This window comes from Pithys albifrons, chromosome 4 (assembly GCF_047495875.1).
Source record: "Pithys albifrons albifrons isolate INPA30051 chromosome 4, PitAlb_v1, whole genome shotgun sequence".
Classification (NCBI taxonomy): Eukaryota; Metazoa; Chordata; class Aves; order Passeriformes; family Thamnophilidae; genus Pithys; species Pithys albifrons.
In genome coordinates this window covers 79,284,145-79,304,560 of record NC_092461.1, presented here as the reverse complement: position 1 = coordinate 79,304,560, position 20,416 = coordinate 79,284,145, and the positions used below count along the sequence as shown (strand labels likewise).

At 43.1% G+C, this 20,416-nt stretch overlaps 1 protein-coding gene across 2 annotated transcripts; it reads right to left on the bottom strand.

Moving 5' to 3' along the window:
* Positions 1–8,833: 8,833 nt before the first annotated feature.
* Positions 8,834–17,816, bottom strand: LOC139671613 (myosin regulatory light chain 2, smooth muscle minor isoform). 2 transcript variants are annotated; one of them, XM_071554745.1, is made up of 4 exons: positions 17,732–17,816; positions 11,835–12,032; positions 11,518–11,679; positions 8,834–10,497 (listed from the first exon to the last, which is right to left on the bottom strand). In XM_071554745.1, exons 2-4 carry the CDS (start codon positions 12,016–12,018, stop codon positions 10,325–10,327), a joined length of 519 nt encoding a protein of 172 aa, XP_071410846.1. In that variant the 5' UTR covers positions 12,019–12,032; positions 17,732–17,816; the 3' UTR covers positions 8,834–10,324. The 2 variants fall into 2 exon arrangements, with proteins under 2 accessions (XP_071410846.1, XP_071410845.1); XM_071554744.1 differs by lacking the exon at positions 17,732–17,816 and adding an exon at positions 13,687–13,846.
* Between the last annotated feature and the right edge of the window lie 2,600 nt (positions 17,817–20,416).

Sequence of the window (20,416 nt, the reverse complement as noted above, 5' to 3'; positions counted from 1 at the left end):
GCCGCGGGTGGGGACGAGCGGCGGGAGAAGCGGCGTGGGCGCAGCGACACGGCAGCGAGGGTTTTTCCGTAAGGATCGCATTCCATCCTGCCTGCTCCTGGGCGGCGGCGGCTCCGCACGTCCCCGCCACCGCTTCCATGCGACCCCCGCGCCGGCAGCGGTGGCGCATCCCGCGGAAAGTCGGCGCTCGGTCCCGGGCGCCGCCTGCAGGTGCCGGGCGGCGGGGCGGGGATGGAGGGAGATCGGGATCGCTTCTGCGGGTCAGCGCAGGAGTGTTTACCATGTGGTTATTCTCTCATAGACGTAAAAACTCCTTACACTGAAGATGGTGCTTCGGTCCGTGCTCCTGGCGCCTGTTCCGGCACCCGCGGCATTCCCTTCATAGGAGGTGAACGAAGCCTCCTGATCTTTCGGTAGCGCGCTGCCCGCATTAAGAGAAGTGAGGTGTTATCATTACCTTCAGTCTTCCCCGTGTTTCGCTTGAGGGATCAGAGAACTAGTTTGCATCTGTAAGTGTCCCAGGTGAGCATGAGCGAGGCTTAGCGCCGCTCGCAGCCAGAGAGTGTGACACCGCTTGAAGGATTTATTTTTGCAGAGATTTTCCTCACAAAAACAGTGCGAAGGGGACACTAATTTTTCTGTTCTTCATTTACGAATGTAGGATCTCAAAGAAACTGAGGTACAGACTCTTTTTGGTGTAGGAGAATGGGGTCTGAAATGACTTCAGAACCAGTTCAGTTTTAGCCCACTTCTAAGTTTTTGAAATTTTTCTGAACAGAATATGTATTCACATTTTGCATATTCCTACATAAATCGCTTGGACATCAAGAAGCTGTTTTGTAGTACACAAAGAGGTCCTGAAAAAGTCAGATGGGAAAGAACCATGCCAGATCATAATTCTTTGAACTTCCCACCTACCTGTTAACGGCTTGGTTGGTGTACAGGCTGTATCTTGGTAAACAATAACTTTTAAGGGGGAAAGGCATGGGTTAGGCATTGAAATAAGTTGCCCAGGCAGGGTGGTGGAGTTACCATCTCTGAAAGTGTTCAGGAGGTGTCTGGATGTGGCACTTGGGGATTATGGTGGTACCAAATTGATGGCTGGACTAGATGATCTTGAAGGTCTTTTCCAACCTTGATCATTCTGTGAAAGGAAAAAAGTAGACTTACAGGGTTTTGCTGAAATTACCAATTATATTTGCAAATGTAAAGGGATTACATAGAGGCACTATACCTACTGAAGTTAATGTGTAATCTTATATGTAATCTAGAAGTTGCAGTCCCAAATTTGAAGGGACTTTTTAATTGCTAGAAAGCCCAACTCTCTTCCTCTGCCCTCCTCTCAAATCACAAGTGTTATTTCATGAGGTCTGAGAACATGGTCTAATGAGCTCGTAATATTTCCTCAATGAGTTTTAATATTGCTCTTCTAAAATTTGCCTCAAAGTGCAATAGAAACTAATATTAAACTTTGCTGAATTAGAAGCCTGTTCATGGAAAAAGTTTTGGGTAAAAAATCCTCTGTGCTCATGAGACAAGGCATGTAGATTCAAGATAATTATATGCAAAATAAGAGTGGGCAGAAAAGCTGTAGAAAAACCAAGATGGTAATATAGTTAATAACACTCCATGATAAGTGTTCAACAACTGAATTGTGTGTTGAAATTTAATTATGAGAAGTTATTTGTTCTCCTTAATTTAAAGTTCTTTCATCAGTTACTTTAAATGGAACCACTGCTGTAAACCTGCTATGCTATCTTGTATTGTTTTCCAAACTATTAAAAAGGTGTTACATGAAATCTATCACTGTGTATGTTGTTCCCACTATTTAACTTCCAAAGATGCAAGAATAGGTACAGAAATATTACTCTTCCGGTATGAGATCAGTTCTTAATTACAAAACTGTGTGTCTCTGTGTCTCTCTGTCTTAAAGCTTTTGTTTCCAATTTGTTGCATCATGGTGGAATGAGAAGCAGTTTCTACTGGCAGACCATTTTTCTGTGCAATGTACATCTAAGTAATGCTTTTACAAATGGTTCAATTTTACTTGATTCCCACATTCATGATATCAGTAAAGAAATTTAAAGGGAAAAAAGATTTGTTTTACCTCTTACAACATTTTGAGAATATTTTTTTCACCCATTGACTTAAATTTTAAAAAGAAAAGGGGAAAAAAGTAGAGGTCTTTTTTGTGAATGTGGTCCTTCCTGGGGACTGTGCTGGCAGATCCCTGTCTGATGGGACAGCAGGCCTGTTCTTGTAGATACCCTTCAAACCCTTCTTAAAAACCAGCCTAGGCACATCCTAGGGAGAGTGGGTTTTGGGAAGCCCAGGCTTGAACTGGGCAGCATGGCTGCTGAGTGATTCATGCAGCCACCACACAGTGCAAAGTAGAAATGTTTCACTCTGGACAGAGAACTGCCCTGTGGAGAGAGTGTGTCCTCCCATCAACCTGTGTGCAGGCCAGGAATTCCACATACAGAGTAGGAATGTTCTGAAAACATGAGTTTAAAAAAAATACTGATCTCTTAACTCCTTCCTTGACTAAATTCTTTCTACTTCTTTTTCCTTATTCCCACCTTCTTTATCATTTGTCAGTCTTGTTTTAGAAAAAATACTTTTAAGCAAAATGTATAAAATGTTCCTATCCTTTCTATCTAAAATATTTTGGTGCTGTTGAAATGTTTTCCTAGACTTGTTTTTTTTTTTGTTTTGCCTAAAAAACTTACCAAAATTATCTGTTTCATAAAGTTTCATAAAGCCATTACACACAGTGAGCAATTTGCAGTAAACCTTGTCATCTAATTCTCTCCATTAATGGTTGAACTCGATGATCTTAGAGGTCTTTTCCAACCTCAACAATTCCATGATTCTATTTCCCCACCTCTGCTGAGTTATGGTGACAGTGCAAATGTTTGTGATTAACTTGGTTGCTTAATCAAGCGGAAAAGTCTGCCCAGATCAGTGCACCCCAGCTGCAAAGAGATGTGGATTCTGGATACGGAAGGCTGGGAGCAAAGTCTTGGCCATCCTTTGGGTGAGCTGCCATTTCCACGGGCTGTGTCTGCACTGGTTGCTCCATGATGGCAAAAGCCCTGAAGGAGTGGGGCCCAGGAGACTGGTCCACTTGTTTGTGGTCATGGTGTACTGCTTGCTTGCAGCAAGGCCAGAAAAAACACCAGGATCATCCCCAGCACTTGTGTTTGGCCATGCACAGGAGTGAGGAGCCTGTCAGGGTTGCTCATGCTGGAGTTTTGCTCAACACTTAGATCTTGCTGCCTCCTGAGAATGGGAGAACCATGAAGCTGGGGCTAAATGAGATTGTTGAAGTTTCACCCTGATTTTCAGTAAGTCAGAATTAGTCTTGAGACTGGGGATGGATCAGCAGCTGTATCCTCTTCCTGCTTCTTCATTTCTAGGTGGAGCACCACCAAGATATGTCTACTGGTTACTTGGATGCCTTCAACAAATAATAGATACTGTGAGATCAGCCCTGCCAAGTGACTGAAGAGTTTTATTGGTTTTGTCCCAAAACTTGGAATATTTTCTGTTTTTTAAATCTATACTTTCTGTTCTTTTTGAAGGAGAGAGCACACTTTGTGCTTTTAGCCTTTTCTTAAGGGGAGAGCAGCAGCAATGGCTATATGTGAGCGTTTAGGGAAGAATAGGAACCAGGGTAGCCTGTATCTTCCCAGAATCCTCTCCCAATCTCTGCTATTTTAAATTAGTGGTAAGCTACCCTGAGCCAGATTTGATATTTAGTAACCCACAATGAACTTATTTCAAGAGCTTGCCTAATATGTAATCCTTGATTTGATGTAAATTTAGCACCCACAATACCCTTTGCAGGTGATTTTGGAGCTCTTTGCAAGGTTGCTAATTGTTATATGAAGAACTTCATTTTACTAATTTTGAACATACCTATTCCTACTTTTATTCTATGCTCTAGTCTTTGTATTGGAAGAAATGCTAATGCTGAATTGTGTGTCCACCTCTTTTGTGTTACTTTTGCTTCTAGAAAGCTCTTGCATGTTCCATCAGCTGTAGAGGATCCCACTTAGGTAATTTATATTGTACAGAAGCAATTCCATACCCTTGGTCATCATAAAAGTATGACTGAGAATATGCACAGGAAACAAACAAGAGTCTGAAAAGAGAGACTAGATGAAAAAGTGTATATGTGATGTTCACATTGAGTTAAGAATTAAAAATGTGTGAAAGTTGGATGGAAGGTTTTTTCCAGTTAAGATCTTTTTCTTGAGCATATTATCACTGTTCAACAGCTGTTAACAAATCTTAATTACAGAGGTTAAGTATTGACAGCACAGTCAAAATTAAACATAGCCATCTAAGTTCTAGGTCTATAAACTCTAATTTAACAACATCATTTTGTCTGTCATTTGCTTCACCTAGTATTTTGGCTCATCCCTCTGCTTTTCCATCTCTTCTTCCCTGATTTCAGCTGGCATCTGTTGTCTCTGTCAAGCTGTACCAAGTACAGCGCAGTATCAGTCAGAGTGACAGTCATTCTTTTTGAGATGCTGAGAGTATCCCAGAGTTTTCTGGAATTTCTCCAAGAATAACTCCAGGGCCATGATCCAAAGGGAAAACATTTGAGGAGGCATGAGTGAAAGAAGGGATTCTGAACACATCTTTGCTTGGATCTCTTGTAACGCCTCAGAGCAAGACTGCAGTGTATTCCTTGTTTTCATTCAATGATCTCATGAATAAAAATGGTTACCGCTTTCCCAAGTGGTACCTGCCACAAGGTAGATCCTGAAGCATGAAAAATAAAGGCTCTTGGAGAATGTACTGGAGCCTGTAGAAGAAAGATACATCCTTTCTCTATGTTGAAAAATGAGAAATAGCACTGTTTTAACTTTCTAGTAACTTTCAGTGTGCATAGCTGAGGAAAAGTCACTGTACTGCCACTTGTGCTGTATGTCCATCACTTATTTTTTATTCTACCTTGTAAGTTGCAATAATTCTAGCCAAGTCTTTGCGGGGTTTTCAGCCCTTTTTGCACTACTTTTAGTCAGAAATATTGCCAGACACCATCATTCCATAATGTTGATGACTGAAATGCAAGAGTAAGTGTTGATAGGTATTCTTAGTAAAGGAGAGTGTGAGGCCTCCCATCTTTCAAATACATGTAATTAATTCTGCTAAGGAAGTACATATGTGCTCTCTCCTTGCATGTCAAATTAGAGTTTGTGTCTATCTGACAATGTGTATGAACAAATATGGAAGCAAATGAAATGTGCTCAGTTGCTTGGCTGAAGGTCTAAAATAGTATTTTAAAACACACCCAGAAAACAAGAAGCAGCATAATTAGGTGTTTGACATGAAAAGTACAGTATTATCAATTTTCTTATTAGCTGATGCCTGTGCAAGTCTGGTTGGCTGGTGGAGCAATTTCAAATGCAACATACTTCTTGTGGGGTGGCAATATGTTGCCAGTTTAAAACCTACCGCATTCAAGATGGATAGCTCACAATTAAGGAAGAACTCGAGGGAAAATCCCCGGTATCTGCTAGATACAATGCAAACTCAAGGTTCAAGTTACTCATGTCTGAGGCCAGCTCTATTTTTGTCTATATATGTCTCAGCACATATTGAGACAGGGCTCACAGGCCTCATTTTACACCCACTCACCTGAACATGCTTGGCAGAGGTTGGAAGTCATTGTGAAATGCTGTCTTTTAACTCCCAAGGACTATTCACAATTAAAAACCAACCCAAAACATAGCTCAGTATTTAGTGAGGTTGTACTCACTGATAGCCTAAGATACTCAAAGCGAGGATTAAGGATGAAATAAACCTTGCAAAACTGAGCAGCAAGTTTACAAGAATGCTAAAGTGTCTGTTGCTGCCACCATCTGCTCCTTTAGGCACATGTATTAAGGTCAGTCTTGACCTGCCTAATCCTATAGTATTTCTAACTGACTTTCACACTTTATCAGAGACAAGGCTGGTTTACTAAGGGGTTGAATCACAGCTGCATGGCAGAGGAGTCTGCATGCAGCAAGCAATTGGGATTTTCCAGGAGGGTGTTTGATTTCCTGCTCTCATGTTAATTACATGCTGCTGAGAAACATGTAAAGATCTTCCTTTAGATTTATTACATTGATAAAAACTGCCCGACCCCTTAAACCCTGTGATGCAATGCCTATTACATATGATCTCAAGGGAATATGACACATTTGGTCTGAAAACACTCTGTGGCAGTACTTTTTTATCTAGTTGAAATTTGCCATACAAGTTATTTTTTTCAACAACTAGCACAGGAATTCCAAAAAAGTGTGCTACAACAGCAGCCTGCCTGCTCCTACCCGAAATGAGTGGTCCCAAGGAACAGGGAGCAATGTCTGTACAGGCCCAATGGCTTTAGAGGAAAGCAGGGAAAGCTGACATATGCTGCCACTTTTGTTTTTTTGAGATGAAAATTTTTCTATCTGATATATCAAAAGTTTAGGAAAAGTGATCTCTGTGTTGCTGCTCGGAGTGCAATGAAAAATGAACTGTCGAGTTTGGGGTTCTTCCCAGTATTACTTTCCAACATTTCATGTTAACTTATTTTTAATCTGCGTTTTCAGAGGTATTTACTGGAGGGGGTTTGCCTTTGTATTGTTCTTGGCTTCTGTAATACTGTTTCTGAGTTACTGTCATCTTACATCATTTTTCCAAAGAAGGAAGTACCTAAAAATGACAGGAGGGTTTGAAAAATTAAGTAAGAAGCCAAAATAGGAGTATGTGTACATAGGCAATACCAGTGGCAGATTAACTGCTGATGTATAAAATGTTCCTGACTGTTTTGATTGTTACTCACCCCTTATTTGGACTTACATGGTCTTAATACTTTTGGGATGGTGAGAGCTATTTGTTGTTAGAAACTCCCCAGGAACATATCAAGTAATAGGTTAGTAACTCTAGACAAGAAATGGCCATGAGAAACATGTGATGATGATATTTCAGATATTTTCCAGCTTTTGGATCAAATGCACTGGTCAGGATGCAAAGGCATGCTGTCACTGATGTGCTGGGCCAGGATGGTGCCCCTGTGTTACATTCATTTCTCAAGATACGACAGTGATCCTAGAAACAAGCGATCTAAAGATAGTTCTTAGGTCAGTGGTGAAATGGATCCTTACTTCTGAGTGTAGGGACACCCCCTCTGTGTCATCCATTAGTTGCTGAGCTACTTTAAAAGCTGCCTTCATGGTGTGAAATGTTTCAGTCATCTGGTCACTGTACGATAAAGATGGATTTGCTTAGATGCAGCATAAAAAGCAGAAACAAGGGTAGAAGTGGAGAAGGCAGCAGGCAAACATCCACTGACAGCACTTCATACAAACAACTTTGCAGGTTTCTCAAGCAGCTGCAATAGATCTTTGGCTTCACTTTGACCTCTGTGTATGTAGCCTTAGAACACAGTAAGTGGCTCATGTAAAATAAATCACTGCTTTTCAATAGTGCTTCACAGGGCATTATATATCACTGTAGATCTAAGACTATTAAATGTGTGAATCAGCCTATAAAAATAGTTTTGCATCATAAGCTTAGCCTGGTCTGGCGTTTGGAGACCATTATATTATGAACGCCAAGGGACAAAAGATGAGGTTCCAAGATTTTGGCTGCAAAATGGTAATTCTGAGTCATCAGAATTTTAAGCTGTTTCAGTGACCAAAGTTATTTTTTATTTTTGGAAGTGGATTAGTGATGACATGCAGTGTCAGCTGTTGACATTCCTCACTGCCTAGATACAAAACGCTCATCTGGTGCTCTTATATGGTCTCTTGGCTGCGTCTGCTGGCCTTGTAGCCTTTCAGTGGTTAAGGGGTTTGAGCCCACTTGCGCATTAACTGGTGTCCTACAATCAGATACCCAGGAAACCTGAACTTGGAAGGCTGTAGTTGGTTATACTCAAACAACCTCGGGAATTCTTTCTCAGTAACATATCTTCCTGCATAGGTATCATCACATCCCTAGTTTCCTGTCTCTCTGTAGAGAGGGAGCATCCAAGAATGTTCCTTGTCACACTGTGTGGGTGCTACAAAGCAGCTACACACCTTATTTCAGCTGGCTGTTCAGAAACCAAGGCAGCAGTACAGAATGTTTTTGAAGTGGACAGTTTCCTCTCAAGAAGGATACCATGTTCTCTTTTATGTAACTAATATTTATGAATCTAAAGTCAGCACTTCAAAACCTATTTCCAACAAGAAAAATCCAGCTGGCTCACCTGCCAATTACTCAGTGTAAGATACCAGCACCTAACATTTACAGAGCAAACAGGCTCAGGAAAAGAATGGTTTCGGGATCCACTGTTCCTATCAGAAGAAAACAGATCTCTAAATCTTAACACCATTTAGACATTCAAAGGGAAAAATTAATTAATAGTCTTATATCTGTCCTTCATGCAGGCTGTTTGCATGTAAGCACACAGTACTGAATTGCACAGGTGTGACAACATAAGTCTGAAGAAGTGACAGCATAACCTGTTTTGCCTTAATGTTACATAGCAACATTTCAACAAGAGTGTTTGCTAGATCTCCACTCTGTTGTCTCTGTCACATAGCTCCACATAGCCCCTGCTGGTGAAAACTTCCATGCATATTTGCAAACTATCTTCCAGAAATATCAGCTGTAGCTAGAACCTTGCAGGAATCCCATGAATACCTTAGCAGCCATTACTGAAGAGCACCAAGGTAGTTAAAAAACAAACTTTCCAAAAACAGAGCAGCTGTGGCAACCTGAAGTAGAGAATGTAAGTCTTGGTAGGAGCAAACTTGAGGCTAAGTTTGTTGGCAGATAAAACACAAAATTGGGAAAAGAATGGTTGAAAAATCCTTTTAATTAAGCCAAGAAGTGAAAGAAACCACCAAGGAATAAAAAATTAAAAAACAATCAAAGTATATGCTAACTGTGTATACTTTGTCAATGTATTTACAAACCTAATGCCAGAGTATCTTCCAGAGCTGCCACACTGGGAAACAGAAGATTAAACAACCAAGCCTTTGTGCTAACACACGAGACAAAAGACAAACCCACCTTATAGTGTAAGCTGTCAGAGCCTTTACAGACCCTTGTGCTGAAGTAAAATTCCTGTTCCTTGGGGTCTTAAGTCATGTGATACAGCTCAGGATGTGCTTTCTGGTTAAGAGGTCACAATTGTAATTGATAAATACACAGGCAAAATAAATTCTCCTTACTTTCCAGCTTGCAGTAGGTAAGAGAATGAGGCACGCACAGGACCAGGTCATGTGACGAACTAATAGAACAACCTTCTCCTTCATATTTGAGACAACAGTATCAGCACAACTGCTTTTGAATGAATGACTGTGCTTGGTTAAAAGCTATTGCATCAGAATGGATGAGGAGTATGTATGATCTTTTAAAAAGAGAGGGACTTCAGCACAAACAGGGTTTTACCAAGTAAACCCTCAGAAAGACTAGGCTCACATTCTCACAGGCAAATGCATTAGCTGCAGAACAATAAAGCTTTTATGTAGGTTTTCTGGCCATGTATTGCTGTTAGTGCCAGCATGGATTTCTTTGCACAAGCTTCCTTCAGCAGAAGGAAAAAATATGCCTAATTCCCACTTATTGCCAGCATAAACTTAGCAAAAAGGAATGCACACTGACATGAAAATATTGCTAGAAAACCCATCAGTATTAAAAGAAAACAAAAGCTGGGCATGGTATCTGTGCAAGAATCACAGCTGTTCTCTGTTGGCCATGAGGCAGTTGTAACAGTCTTCTCTAATAATTTTTGGTACTTACACTCGTCAGCTCCCACTTCAGAAACCTGAAAGACTTGTACAGCTGCATTTTTAAAGATGCCAGCACATCCTGCTAAAAGAGCATTTCAGAAACCCGTGACACTGAACAAGACAGTACGAAAATGAGTTTTCCAGCTTGACTTGCAACGGCAAGTAAATACAATGAACACACCTGCATTTGTAAAGGCATAATAGAAATGTCGTTCTTCATAAAAGATTGAGGTATTTTATATATATAGCAATCTTTATTTCAAAATGGCATTTATTACAAAAATGTAAAAATCCAGCTAAACCAGAAGTATTGAGATTTTTTTACTGGACTGTCACTTCCAAGGATGTTCCTCCCCCTACCCTTTTCTTCAATATCTTCCCTGCTTCCAGTCTGATTACACAGGTGCAAATATGCCTAAATGGCCTGGAATAGATAAATACATTGAGAAAGGCAAAAGCTGCAAAGCTAAATGCATGCAACAAGTTTTATCCGGAATAAACCCTTAAAAATAAACCTAAGTGTGGAGATAATCTGCAGGTACCCATGGATTTGCTCAGTCATCCTTGTCTTTTGCTCCATGTTTCAGGATGCGTGTGAACTCGATGTAGTTGAAATTCCCCTTTTTGTCAATGGGTGCCTCCCTGTACAGCTCATCCACCTCTTCATCTGTGAACCTGTCTCCCATTGTTGTCAGCAGCTCCCGAAGGTAGTCTTCTTGGATGAACCCTGGAACACAGTACAAGAGGTCAGAAGAAAGAGGAGCTTTTACATTTATCTGTTAATACATGGGTGATAATTTCTTTCTTTGAATTCTTTTTTTCAATTAAAGATACCTACAGTCTTTGTTTGCCAAATGAAGACAAAGCCATTAAAGCCTATTACTAAAAACTGCCAAATAATTACAAGCTTTCCATCAAATCAGGCATCTTAGTTTGCAAGGTCTCACTAATTCAAGTAAAGGCCATTTTATGATTTGCCTGTGGTGTTCCAAATAATATAAAAATTTGTCAGTATGCACATTGGAACTCCTTCCCAACAACAAGGCTATATTCCCAATAGTACCAAAAGCCTTCTAATAACTCTGGATTTTAAAAATCACAAAGGGATCCATTTGTGTTGAGCATTCCAAATGAAAACTATAAAAAGGAAAGTCATGGAATTTGACCACTAATGTTCAATTACATGAAACACAGGGAAGTTTGTAATATTTCAAAATGTCAAATTCATATAAAATCAGTGACATAAATCAGATTTACTAGACTCATTGCAAAGAAAAAATTTTTCACAGTTTATTAAACAAGCAGCTTTACATAACCTGTGATTGCCTCTATCAGCACTTCTGTGAATCACAACAGATTTTTCTTGCATTCATTTTCTTCTCCATTGAGTGCTTAACAGAGGGAAGGTGGATACAAGCTGTTGACAGAAAACAAGTTCTTCCCCTTAAAAAAGTTGCCCCAAAGCTGAACTTTAAGTTAGGAACAATTTAAAACCCTGGTTCCTGATCAACATCTTTTTCACCTTCTCCTGTCTTGAACAACAGAACCGAACTGCCAGAAACGTGACATTTTAACAGAAATTGGAAAGGTACATTTACCTGATGAGGATACAGGCATGATTTTTAGTTTGCAGAAATTAGAATTTTCAGAGTTAAAAAGTCCATCACCACTTCTATGAACATAGGTATTTATAGTTACAGAAGTAAGCAGAAGTAGTAAGATGTACAGTGTTATTTTACCCACATACCTGTTGCTTCTTCATCAAAGCAAGCAAAAGCATTCCTGATTACATCTTCCGGGTCGGTGCCATTTAACTTCTCCCCAAACATTGTGAGGAACATCGTGAAGTTTATGGGGCCTGGAGCCTCATTCATCATGGCATCCAGGTATTCATCCGTTGGATTCTTTCCTACAAATAAAGGCATTCATATTTGGCTTAGCTTTCAAACCAAACCAGTAATGTCAAGAGTGTAATACAAACTGAGACACCACTCCTATCTCCTAAACTCAGTCATTTCATGGCACAAATTGGCTTGGCAAGCATAAACAGCAAAGGGCCATTACCAAGGGAGGCGAGCATATCGTGCAAGTCCTCTTTGTCAATGAAACCATCCCTGTTCTGGTCGATCATGTTGAAGGCCTCCTTGAATTCCTGAATCTGGGACTGATCAAACATGGCAAATACATTGGAAGTGGCGCGCTGAGGGCGCTTCTTGGTGGTCTTCGTCTTTGCCCTTTTGCTCGACATGTTGGCTGTTGGTTCTAAGGAGACAGAAACATATCTAAGATTTAGCCTTATTGAATCATACCACAAGTCCTTGGAGGAAGGTTGGATAAAGCAATATCAAATTCCATATTATGCTGTAGACAGTCCTGAGGACTTCACTGTCACTGTCCGAGCTCACTCGGCCATGGGAGATGGACCTCAGGACTGAAACGATGGGGCCAGTTCTGCGCACGCTGTGCCTGACCTAAAACATCCACTGCGCAGGCTGGAAGGGCATATGGGGAGAGCCCTTCCCAAATCTGTGTTCACGAAGTTTGGCCATACATACATTATCAGCAAATACCCCAAAGTACACATTTACTTTGGTGTCTCCTGGTCCATTTTTGTTCATTCAGATTTCACTTGCTATTAATGTGTAAGGTCTTTCAGTGTTCAGGGACTGGCACTGTATGCTACATAAAAAACCCAAATCAAATCACAGTTCTTAAAATGAAATCACTGTTTTTGTATTGCTGATTCAATACTCCACCTGTGTCTTTCACAAATTAAAATGACTACACACTCAGCAGTGTCAGAGGGACTGTTGACCTACCACAGAGAAGGATATGGGATGCTAAACTAGCATAGTGGTTAAACAAATCAGGCAGTATGCTAAACTAACAACTTTGGAGGGCAAAAAATTGGATTTTAGGCTCTGAACAGCATTTTGTTAGAATAGCTGCCACTGAGAGTGAGAGAACACTGACTTGGTTCAAAAACACTACACTGCTATTCTCTTACACAGTGGAACTATTATACAACATGCACACAAATGCTGGCATACTCATTTTTAACTGAATTATTTTAAAAGAAACAATCTTCAGATTTGTGTACCTATTATGCCATTATCAACCTTTAACACATCTATATATTCGTGCAGAATCTTTATGAATTTTCATGTATCACAACTATACCAATTTCATTGTTTCCCTTGAAGCTGTCAGATGAAGCAGTAAAGGTGGTAGCTTACATGGTGTAACACTAATATACTCAGGACAGAAGTCAGGCTTTCAAGTCAGCTACCTCTGTTTAGCTGGGAAGATATGTTTAGTGTTCAACTATAGTTAATGGTACAAACCCAAAAAGCTGAGTCATCCACTGAAATGCAAACATGAAGACCTCAATATTGCTTTTGGATTAGAAGTTAAGACCTTATTTCATGTTGTTTCCTAAACAAAATAACCTCTGCTTGCAGTAGATAAAATTAAAGCATAATCCATGCTGCTATAATAGTTTATTATGCCCACACTAAGTGTTATGCAAACTAGATTCCTTCCATCCTTGATTTTGAGTTTTACAGAAATACCTGCAGCAAGTGTGTCCTTAAAAGAGGACAAATTTAAGCTTCATCTGTCATAGCAACATTCTGAAAGTAACACTACATATTAGTTTTATATCTTAGAAAAAATTACCTGGTTAGAAATGCAATGCTAATCAGTCACAGCACCATTCTGTTTCTCAGATAGTTTGCTCAAAGATTGAATATTTTCTGTTAGACTCCTCCAAAGCAAGAAGAAGTCACTAACTGGGATTCATCCTTAAGAAAAGGAGTAAAATTAAGCAAAGTAACTCCCTTACATAATCAACCCAATATTCAGGCAAAAAGCAGTTATTTTTTGTTTGTTTTCATTAAAAGGAAGGAAAGTTTACCTTGCTTTGTATCAGATACCTGACATGCTGTACCAAGCATCTGGATCATAAAAGGAAATTCCATGGTTATGTCCTTCTTAGTCTGTCCACAAAGACAGTTACTGATTTCCCCTGCTAATTCCACACTTTTAAATCCTACGTGCATATACAACGTTCTTCTGACGTACAAAAAAACCCATTATGCCCTGAACTAAAAATAGCCAGTGAAATGCAACTGCGCATCATTCAACAACGCAGAAGTTCTCTTCATTGCACTCACTAACCACAAGCTATCCGAGATGTCTGGCCTCTGTAACAGTTCAAGAAATAAATGTGAACTCTTGACATCAAGAGATTATGAAGACAGCTGACAACGAAGGTAGTTTGCTTTCAAACTGCAGCCAGGGGTTGTGCATAATTTCACTGGTTTTCTTACCTCGGTAAAAACCCTCAGGGGCAAGTTCCTGTTAAACTGTGAATTATTGATTAAAAGTTCCACTACACAAAAATAAAGTCAAATGGTTTTAATAACTGTTCCCTGAAATAATTCAGTTTTCAGGATATAGCCTATTCAAGTAAGCAAGAAAGTTTACTTTGCACATGCTGTAAAGGCAGTGCTTCCAGCAAGCCACTTCATGGAATTCTCTGCCCTCCAAATCAATCCTAAAGAAGAGGAGCTAACAAAAGCAGACTGCCAACACAGTCTTTTTCATTCTGTTCAGAATTGCTGTATCCAAATATTGTACTAGAGAAGACGAAAAATTTGCCAACACTTCTGTTATTATTTTCTAAGTTGCTCTCAACCAGGCTTGGGAGGTGGCCATACAGAAGGCACAAGAGACCAGTTCAAGAGACCTGGCAGCCTGCATGCAGAGAAGCATCAGGTCCCACAGGACGGCAGTGCCTTTCGGCACAGGTTTGGTGCAGCTACACCTGAGACGCTGCACTCAGCTCTGGGAAACTCTACCAGAAACAGGGTGGTACACTGGAACATGTTCACAAAACCAAAGTCACCAATCCAGTTAGCCAAGGAGATCAATTTATGATTTAAAAGTTCCAAAAGTGTTCATGCTTCTTGTTATCTCTGTGTATAACAGTGAATGATGTAATGAGCTAGAGAAGCACCAAACCCCTTAACTTTAGAGAAAGTGGAATTTAATCATTACACCCACACACCACCAACAAACCACCACCAAAAAGCCCCCCAAACCAACCAACAAACAAAAAAACACCCAACGAAACCCACCTAAACCCACACTTTTATAATTGAAATAGGGCAAGTATAGGATGTAAATAAATTTCAGTAGACAAAAAATGGAAATAACTTCACATTTGATAGAACAAGTCACGACATGCAGGTTAAGTTTCTGTTTAATACTGTGATGCAGTGAATGGTCTGAGCCTTGTTTTGGAAACTGTACAAAAAACTTCTAATGCAAGACCTTATCTAGAAGACTCTTCATATTTCTGAAAACACCACCTCTCTTTAGGAAGACTTTCACATATTAAAAAAAGTAAAATACATAGGCAGTAACAGCACTGTGCCGCTTTGTGCTACCTCTCCATTCATTCAAGCAACAGGAGTGGGTATCAGACCATGGAAGCACAGAAAGTCATCTTATGGTCCCTTCCTCTGGGAGAGTGATAAACCCTTGGAGAAGACAAAAGCAATCAACTAAAGATTTTGAGCCAGACAATTAGCTGTGAAAATTTACAACCCACTAACAGTGGTGCAGGCTGAACCTGTTCAGAGGCAGGGATGCAATGCTGACGTTTCGACATTGTGAATGGTAATAATTGCGATGCCTATCCCTCAAAATTAAAAAAATAAACCACCACACAATAAATACCCACAACGCATAGCCAAGAAAGTCTCTGCATAAACTAAGATACGACATCCAGCAGCCAGTCACCAGTGGTGTCCCCCAGGGATCAATGTTGGGCCCAGCTTTGTTTAACACCTTTATTGATGATTTAGATGAGGGGATTGAGTCCATCATGACCAAGTTTGCAGATGACACCAAGTTGGGAGGGAGTGTTGACCTACTGGAAGGCAGGAGGGCTCTGCAGAGGGACCTTGAGAGGCTTGAGAGATGGGCTGATTCCAGTGGAATAAGGTTTAACAAGGCCAAGTGCCGGGTCCTGCACTTTGGCCACAACAACCCCCTGCAGCGCTACAGGCTGGGCACAGAGTGGCTGGAGAGCAGCCAGGCAGAAAGGGACCTTGGGGTACTAATTGACAGGAAGCTCAACATGAGCCAACATTGTGCCCAGGTGGCCAAGAAGTCCAATGGGATCTTGGCCTGTATCAAGAATAGTGTGCCCGGGAGAACGAGGGAAGTGATCCTTCTCCTGTGCTCAGCACTGCTGAGGCCACACCTTGAGTACTGTGTTCAGTTCTGGGCCCCTCAGTTCAGAAAGGATATTGAGGTGCTGGAGCAGGTCCAGAGAAGAGCAACAAGGCTGGTGAAGAGACTGGAGCACAAGCCCTATGGGGAGAGGCCAAGGGAGCTGGGGTTGTTTAGCCCGGAGAAGAGGAGGTTCAGGGGAGACCTTATCATTCTCTACAACTACCTAAATGGATGTTGTAGCCAGGTGGGGATTGGTCTCTTCTCTCAGGCAACCAACAGTAGGACAAGAGGGCATGGTCTTAAGCTCTGCCAGGTTTAGGTTGGATATCAGAAGAGGTTCTTTACAGAGAGTGGTCAGGCATTGGAATGGCCTGTCCAGAAAGGTGGTGGGTTCTCCATACCTGGAGGTTTTTAAGGTGAGACTGGATGTGGCACTTAGTGCAAAGTGGGGTTGGATTAAGGGTTAGACTTCATGATCTCGTAGGTCTCTTCCAACCCAACTGACTCTATGATCAAACTTCATCATCAAACTCAAGTCAGTCTGAAAGCCAAAGCTCAAGTTCTGTCCATGTAATCCATTACAGCATCATGTACAGTCACACACCCATCACAATCTGGGTGGTAGCAGGAAGAGATAAGACTAAGGCATACTGCAGATCTGTGTCAAAGCTCAATAAAGAGCAGATTGCACTTGATAAAAACAAACAAGCTAAAAACAAACCCTACACCATCACACCCAGTCTTGAAAACCACCTTAACACACTCCTCACTAGTAAGCTTGCCAAAACCCTTGTACAGGAGTCACACTTGCCTCACTTGCCTCAAAATCCAGCACCTGTGAGTCAAAACAGCCCGTGTGCAAGAGAGGAGGATCAGGAGTGATCTTATCACTCTCTGCAACTACCTGAAAGGAGGTTGTAGCCAGGTGGGGGTTGGCCTCTTCCCAGCGAACAAGTGACAGAGCACAAAGACACAGCTTCCAGCTGCACCAGGGGAGGTTTGGGCTGGACATCGGGAAGAATTTCTTCACAGAAGGAGTGACCAGATACTGCAATGCGCTACCCAAGGAGGTGCTGGAGTCACCGTCCCTGTTTAAGGGAAGGCTGGACGTGGCACTTATGGACATGGTGGTGCTGGGTTGTAGGCTGGGCTCGATGGTCTCAGAGGTCTTTTCCAACCCAAGTGATTCTGTGAGCGAGGGAACAACTGCGCACTGTTTCCTGTGGCTCTGTCGTGGCTGTGGTTGTTTCAAACCGTGCGCTGGAGGGAACAGATCCCGGACCTCTCCCTCTTCCCATCGCTCCATCCCCCAGCCCAGCCCTTCCCGTGCTCGAACAAAGCCGAGGGAACAGCCGCAGAGGGGCGATGCGGCCGGGAGGCAGCCGAGCCCTGCCGACAGGGAGCCAGACAGTCCAGTCCGCTTTAACACTTCTCCCCGAAACAATGCTCAGGGGGCTCATCCCCGCGGGGTCGCGCCCCGCCCGGCTCACGGCGCGGGAGCTGCGGCCGCCGCCAGCCCTGGCCCGCAGGACGGCTCCCGCTGAGGGAGAGCGGCAGCATCGAGCCCAGGTCCGAGAGCGGCGACGCCGCCAGCGACCCCCGCCGCGGCCAGCGATCCCCGGCCCGCCACCGCCCCATCTCCTCAGGCGGCCCGGCCCGGCTCGGCCCCGAACGTCCCCCGGCCCCAGACCCCCGGGCAGAGCCCCCCGGCTCACCTGGCAGCGGCGGCTTGAGAGGGTCCTGGAGGGAGCACAGCGGGGCCGGCGGGAGAGGCACTTCCGGAGAGCGGAGCGGCCACCGCCCCGTCGGGAAGGAAGGAAGCCGTGGGCGAGACCATCCGCGCGTGGGGGCAGGTGGCGGCGAGACTCGCCGCTTCGCCGGACAGACCCCACGAGCCGGTCGGGGAAGAAGACCCCGAGCGACCCATGTGTTTCTCGCTCCTTTCGCAGAGTGTCTACCATTCTCTGAAGGAGAAGGCCAGAGTCTCGGGCTCGGCCCCTGCCTGCGCCACCCCCTTCCGCAGCGCCGCGTTGGTGCAGCGCGGTGCGGTCACCGCATTCCAGCGGCGGGGGCGGAGCGAGCGCGCGCCTGCCCTTGTAAGGCAACGGCGGGAGTTTCCTGCGCGGGAGGGAGGGCCTTATCTCACCGCCCCTTCCCGCCCTCGGCGTGGCTGGCGCCTCCTGCCTTCCAGTCCTACATTCTCAGGCCGCCGCTTCGGGAGTTAGCGGGGGCTGCGCGGCCCTCCCGCCTTCCAGCGCCGCGGAGCTGCCGCCCCCAGCCTCCTGCACCCCCTTCCCGAGCAGCTCCGTGCACTTAGGGCTGCCGGTGTCTCAGGCCCCGCTTTCCGGCAGGAACAAGTCCCGTTCCCAGCTGCCTGTGACTGTTCGTGGCGGCTCGGTGGCGGGTTAATTCTTGGATATCTCCACAACTTCTGGGCAATCTGTTTCAGTGCTTGGCCAGCTGCACAGTAAAGAAGTTCTTTCTCATACTCGGGTGGAACCTGCTGTGCATCAGTTTCTGCCCATTGCCTCTTGTAGTGGTTGGCACCACTGAGAAGTGCCTGAACACACCCACTTGGCACCTCCCTTCAGATACTTGGCAGACATTAATGAAGTTCCCTCTGTTATCTCTTCTTGAGGCTGAACAGGGCCAGTTCCCTCAACCTTTCCTCGTAAAAGAGATGTTCCAGTCTCTTGATCAACTTTGTAGCTCTAAGCAGCCCAACACATGTAAAAGTTCATGGTATGGCAGCATCCTGCAGGCTGAGGAGTTGCTGTGTCGCTACAGCTGATGGAGATGGTGCTTCTGGAAGATTTCACAGAATGACAGAATATCTTGATTTGAAAGGGACCCACAGGGATCAATGAAATCTGACACCTGGCCCTTCACAGGACAGTCCCAAGAATCATACCATGTGCCTAAGAGTGTTGTCCAAATGCTTCTGGAACTTGGGCAGGCTTGGTGCTGTGACCTGGTGAACCTGTTCCAGTATCCAGCCACCCTCTGTATGAATTACTTTTCCTAATATCTAATACTGTTTTTAAGTTAATTATTCAACTGCCCTGGGTTCAGAGACACTAAGTAAGAGGAGATATTTAGATTTGATGTTAGGAAGAAATTCTTTACTACCAGGATGATGAGGAACAAGTTACCCAGAGAAGTTGTGGATGCCCCATCCCAGGGAGGGTTTAAGGCCAGGCTTTGAGCAACCTGGTCTAGTGGAAGATGTCCCTGCCCATGGCAGGGGAGTTGGAACTAGATGATCTTAAAAGTCCCTTCAAACTCAAACCATTCTGTGACGCTGATCTGGTCTGGCTTCCAAAGAAGAAGGCCTTAATGCCAGTTTGCTCTTGGCATCTTAACACATCTTTGAATAATTTTTACCTGCTTTGAATGATGCTAGCAGAGTAACAGGTGTCCAGTGGTCCTGGATATATTCATAATCATAGAACTGTTTGGGTTGGCAGGGACTTTTAAAGATCATCCAGTCCAACCACTAAGATTACTTGGATTTTCCTCTCATGATTCTTAAAACAAAGATGAGGACGCTGGTGAGATGAAGAGGAATATGGGATGAACAGGAAGATAATCCAAAAGACAGCAACCACAGTTCAAATATATAAAGAGCATCACATAACAAATAGACATCACAACCACTGCCTATGTGGTCTAATTTCCCACTTTACATCTAGTTCCATTTACATTTTACAGAGTTTGCAACTGTATATAAAGTCACATAGTTTGTGAAAGCAGTAAGAGATTACCCATATTTCTGACTTTTTTTAGGGAAATAACTGAATGACCAGGAAGTGTGGCCCCTGATAGACTCACCTAGCTGGAGCAGAGAGCACAGGTCTGGGGGAACATCTCCACTGAGCACCTGCAGAGAAAAAAAAAGCTGTTCGCAGTTTCCCCTGTTGCTGGTGCTGCCAGCAGTATTACTGGGAAGCGTGGTGGTTGCTATCACATCTCCTGCCTTTAGGGTGCTGGCAGGATGCTGCAAGCTGCACACTTGGAATGAGTCTGTTGTGCCATTACAAGCAGCATTTGACACTGAACACGAGTTTCTGTTGCAGAGTTCCTACAACATGGAAGCTGACACAACCTTTCCTCTTATGAGCCAGAAATGGATTGTTCCTCATGCGGTGTACAACTCATGCTTGTTCTGAAACACTTTTTTCAGTCTTTGTTTCTTACATGTTCAGAATACAGTACTTCCACAGCTGAAGTCAGTGGCAAAATTGACGTGTACTTCATCCAAGTTAGCCTTGATAAGAGCAGAAATGGGAATATTTACCTGTATTTAAAGGTATTTTTATCCAACAATTTAATAAAATGACAAGGATTTCCTAAAGTTTTCCTTTAAATATTGATACAGTACTAACTGAATGGTCATTTTT